The 5,000-nt window shown below is 43.1% G+C and overlaps 1 protein-coding gene across 4 annotated transcripts in view; it reads right to left on the bottom strand.

Moving 5' to 3' along the window:
* Positions 1-5,000, bottom strand: part of LOC113804498 (uncharacterized) — a 6,218-nt gene that overhangs the window by 168 nt on the left and 1,050 nt on the right. Inside the window, exons 2-8 of one of the 4 annotated variants that reach the window (XM_027355385.2) lie at positions 3,304-3,492; positions 2,506-2,815; positions 1,988-2,223; positions 1,425-1,497; positions 1,090-1,237; positions 520-636; positions 1-164 (exon numbers count right to left, since the gene is read on the bottom strand). The exon at positions 1-164 is cut by the window's left edge and continues 168 nt beyond it. In XM_027355385.2, the coding sequence (XP_027211186.2) occupies positions 1-164; positions 520-636; positions 1,090-1,237; positions 1,425-1,497; positions 1,988-2,223; positions 2,506-2,815; positions 3,304-3,492 (1,237 nt within the window). The remainder of the gene's footprint in view (positions 165-519; positions 637-1,089; positions 1,238-1,424; positions 1,498-1,987; positions 2,224-2,505; positions 2,816-3,303; positions 3,493-5,000) is intronic. The other 3 variants (XM_027355386.2, XM_027355387.2, XM_027355388.2) reach the window with 3 other exon arrangements.

Below are 5,000 nucleotides of genomic sequence, written 5' to 3'. Positions count from 1 at the left end.
TACATGTGTCTGTGATAGTTGTGCTGCTTTTTCGGCTGGTTCCTGTGATGCTGTTGATGCCGCGGGATTGGTTGGCCTGGCTTCGTGACCTCTGGGACTGATGAGGTTGAGAAGAGCGTCTGTTCCCTGAGGGTTTTCAAGTTAATTTCCGCAGCTTTGATCAACTGTGAAAGAGGAGAGAGAAAAGGGAATTAAGTTATAAGTGAGAAGGGGGAAAAGAGAAAGTGGAATGTGCCATAAATACACACTTTTGATAATTCCATGCAAAGAGAAATTTTGCATCCATCAAATGTGAGGAGGAAGGTGAGAAGGACAAAATGGATAAACATTCAAACAAAAATGAGATTTTAGCTTTCTGTAATAAGATATAAAAACAAAAAATTTATTCATATTACCTTCTTTGTCAATCTAATTCAAGAGCTCCTCAAACTAGACATGAACATACAGTTTTCTCTCATGCATATAGATTCTATATCTAATGATTACAAGGTCTTTTCCAATATACAAAAAGTTGCTTACACTGGCAGACGTTTCATCCCCGTTTTTGTAGCTATAATCTGCAAGAGGCTTCAAGAACATGTTGATGATTCTTAATGCCAAGTTTGCATCTTCTTTGTTCTTCAGTGAGCACGAAGCCTGTGGAATAAGGATCATACACTTAGAAATTTCACTTCTAATCTGATGATTAATAACATGCTTTACACACTTCTTATAGATACCAGCTTAGTAAGGTATATATCTTCTAATGTCATTACTTTGGAAACTAGAAGACAATAAGTTACATAAGAAAAAATCTTTAGCTATAACTGTGTTCTCCTCACATGAATCTTTTGTTGTAACCTATAAACATTACTTCTTGGTATAATGTCAGACATCTGAGAAGTCTAACCTTCCTACATTACCATCAATAAAAATAAACACTGTAGACCTTATTCTGCCAAGTCTGTCATGCAAAAATCTGTCATGAATGATTTATATTTATATAACTCACAAACTACAGATGTTTTATTACTTTTGCAATCATTAATAATCATATAGAAATATTCAAAACATATGCCTCATCTTTTTAATTTTCAATCAAATACTAACCAATTTATGAAGCATTGTTCCTACGACACCATGGAGTGTAACTTCTTGTGTTCCAGGTACAGTTTGCGAAGAATCTCTTGTGTAGTTTCTGTCCCGAGAGTCGGACCACGAATTTGCACTGTCATAGCCATCCTGTACAGGACCCTCCCTGGAGAAATAAGCAAAGTAAAATGAACCATTTATATAGCAACAAATTGATAATCAATATACACAACACAAAAGACAAAATATACTTGTGAAGTAATCCAAATCAATATACATGCTTTCTGTGACAATCATACATTGCTTTTTGATAAGAAAAAGACATCTTCCTTAAAAAACGTAAAACACATTACCTATAATCTCCATATGGTGCTTCCCCAGGATTTTCTCTTGAAGATTGTGGATTTTCTCTTTTACCAAGTTTACCTTGGATAAAAAAGACAACTTATTAAGGCACTGTGAAGTTTACTTATATAAAATTGTAAATAATTAGATTTTATTGTTCCATACCAGGTGAACAACACTAAAAACACAGAAACAAATGAAATGAAATGCTTCAAAAAATTAAGTGATGGTAAAAATAAAAGAAGAAAGAAAAATTTAGTGCATTTAGTGGCAAAGTTAAATACCAGCTAATTAGGACTAGAAATACTATCTCAAGACATACCATTATTCTACAGAATTTTAAGGGAAAAAAATGATCCATTTAGAAAGTCCAACCTCTTTAATACTCTCAAGAACTTCATAAAATAAGAAAATCTGTCCCATTTTCTTCTACTTCAAAAAGAAAAGAGTAAGATAAATATACAATGGGAAAGATAGATACAAAGTCTGGAAGTCAAATACTTCAATTTAGGGGGCGAGGAAAAATAAAATGAATGGAGTTAAAACAAAACAATTGCACTCATGAACTCACTATCATATCTTGAACTGCGCTCCTGGCTAGAGAAGTGATCACCGTACCCAGAATCCCTGTTCCAATCTCGGTCGTGGGAATTCCGTGGGTTGAATTTAGAGTATGGGGTGTCCTTCTCTCTTGGAGGTCTGTCTCTTGATGGCCGGTCTCTGTATGGACGGTCCCTGTTGTTCCGGTTTCCAGAATAGTGAGAACCCTCCTTGTGCGAGCCATCCCTGGCATTTGAAAAACTGCTGCTACAACAAAGAAGCCTGCTTTAGACCCAGATTTGGGTTTTATGTATATGCTTACCCGAAAATAATTCTATACAAACATAATACAAAATAACATATCATATTTAAGACGTATAATCCACAGATGCCACAGTGCCACAGGAAATCTTCAGCCTTTATACCTGAATGAATTTCAACTCTACAAACATTTTTCCTTTATTTGATCTCTGAAACAAAATGGCTGGCCAACTGATGGCCTAAACAAACTTAGCCAGTATAAATCCACAAAGGGCATCCCTCCCTCACCTCTGGAAAGACGACCCCCTAGAGGAGTTATCCCTGCTGTCTTCATAGCTGTAGTTATAGCCACCTCCCTCATAATTACAATTGGACCCTCCACGGCTGAACTGATGTCCTCTGCCTGTCTGCTCGTGCGGATGCTGCTCTCCATGTGAGCTTGACTGGCGGTCTCTAGCCCTGTGGCCTGTGTGGTAGTTGGCGGTGCCGCGCTCAAAGTGCCGGTCACTCCCATTCCTTCCTGGATGGTGGTTAGGACGACCTTTACGGGACTGGTCAGCATAGTCATGTGTTCTTCTGCCATCTGTCATGCTTCTCCCTAAATTGGCCCCCCCCCGCAAAAAATGAAAGAAAGAAAGAAAAAACATTAGTGGCACAAAAAATATCCCTTCAGTGATTGGTACATCTTTGGCCATCTTGACGTAATGGCCTATGATGTATATATGTATCATGACTCACAATGGGTGAGCCGGCTGTACACAGCTTAGGCCTAGCCTCAAAGTCTAGACTGTTGTGTAATATTACACTGCAAAAAATACAGTCCCCATCATGGTAGGGTTAAAATCATTCCTGTCATATGTCTCGCTAGAAAAAATGGGTCTATATTGATTTATTATAACTGTTATTGCTGCTGATGTAAAAAGGATGACTCTGTCCTATCAGACTCACAAATTACTATTACAACTATCAAAGATATTATGTCTCTTCTCAGTTTAGAAGACACAGATAAACTCATAAAAAAAATATTCAATGGTTTATTCTACATAACAAGGCCATTTCAAAGACGAAATCCCTTATTACCCTTACCTGCATCTTTGCGTTCTTCCCTCATCCCATCAAGCCCGTCCTCAGCAGTGTATTCCTGAATATCACTCCATCTGGTGATCTCCTGTGGGCCGTATACTGCTTCATCCCGCTTGGATCGCTTCCCATCAAACTGGTCCTCGTAATCTGTCTCGCGTTTCTTTCCGAGGGAGGCTCTCCTCTCATTACCTCCTGTGTGGTGGTTAGAGGACAAGACTGAATTCTCTTGTTAAAGCATGCATTTGTAATAATAAAGAAAAGTAAAGGAGGAGGAGGTAGAGCAGCCAGAAGAGGATTAAGAGAACAAGAAGAAAGTGGAAGATAAGACACTGGAAGAAAAGAAGACAGGAGAAAGAGCTGGAAAAAAAGAAAAGGAGGTAGACGAGAAGGAGAGAAGGAAGAGGAGTTGGGGAAAAGAGAGGCAGGGAGGGGAGCAGCAGGAGGAGGAGGAGGAGGAGGAGGAGGAGGAGGAGGAGGAGGAGGAGGAGGAGGAGGGAGGAGGAGGAGGAGGAGGAGGAGGAGGAGGAGGAGGAGAAGGAGGAGGAAGAGGAGGAGGAGGAGATGGCGGAGGAGGAGGAGGAGGAGGAGGAAAAGGAGGAGGAGGAGGAGATGGCGGAGGAGGAGAGGGAGGAGATGGCGGAGGAGGAGAAGGAGGAGGAGGAGGAGAAGGAAGAGGAGGAGGAGAAGAAGAAGAAGAAGAAGAAGGAAGAAGGAGGGAGGAGGAGGAGAAGGGAAGAGGAAAAGGAAAAGAAGAAGAAAGAGAAGGAGGAGGAGGAGGTAGAGGAGGAAGAGGTAGAGGAGGAGGAAGACGAGGAGGAGGACGAGGAGGAGGAGGAGGAAGGAGGAGGAGGGAGAGGAGGGAGAAGAGGAGGAGGAGGAGGAGGAGGAGGAGGAAGAGGAGGAGGAGGAGGAAGAAAGGGAGGAGGAGGAGGAAGAGGAGGAGGAGGAGGAGGAAGAAGAAAGGGAGGAGGAGGAGGAAGAGGAGGAGGAGGAGGAAGAAGGAGGAGGAGGAGGAGGAGGAGGAGGAGGAGGAGGAGGAGGAGGAAGAGGGGAAGGAGGAGAAGGAGGAGGAGGAAGGGAAGGAGGAGGAAGGAGGAGGAGGAGGAGGAGGAGGAGGAGGAGGAGGAGGAGGAGGAGGAGGAGGAGGAGGAAAGGAGGAGTAGCAGCAGCAGCAGGAGGAGCAGGAGGAGGGGGAGGAAGGAGAAGGATAAGGAGGAGGAGGAGGAGGAGGGAGGAGGAGGAGGAGGAGGAGGAGGAGGAGAGGAGGAGGAGGAGGAGAAGGATGAAGAGGGAAAAGGAGAAGAAGGAGAAGAAGGAGGAAGAGGTAGAGGAGGAGAGAGAGATGAGGAGGAGGAGGAGGGAGGAGGAGGAGAAGATGGAGGAGAAGGAGGAGGAGAGAAGATGAAGAGCAGGAGGAGGAGAAAGAGGAGGAAGAGGAGTAGGAGGAGAAGGAAGAAGAGGAAGAGGAATAGGAGGAGAAGGAAGAGGAGGAGGAGGAGGAAGAGTAGTGAGGAGGAAGAGGAGGAGGAGAAGGAAGAGGAGGAGGAGAAGGAAGGGAGGAAGAGGAGGAGAAGATGGAGGAGAAGGAGAAGAAGGAGATGTAGGAGAAGGAGAAGTAGGAGAAGGAGAAGTAAGAGTAGTAGTAGGAGAAGAAGGAGTAGGAGAAGGAAAAAGAGAAGAAGGAGAGGAAATGCAAGAGA

The sequence above is a fragment of the Penaeus vannamei genome, chromosome 17 (assembly GCF_042767895.1).
Source record: "Penaeus vannamei isolate JL-2024 chromosome 17, ASM4276789v1, whole genome shotgun sequence".
Lineage (NCBI taxonomy): Eukaryota > Metazoa > Arthropoda > Malacostraca > Decapoda > Penaeidae > Penaeus > Penaeus vannamei.
This window is presented reverse-complemented; position numbering and strand designations above follow the sequence as displayed.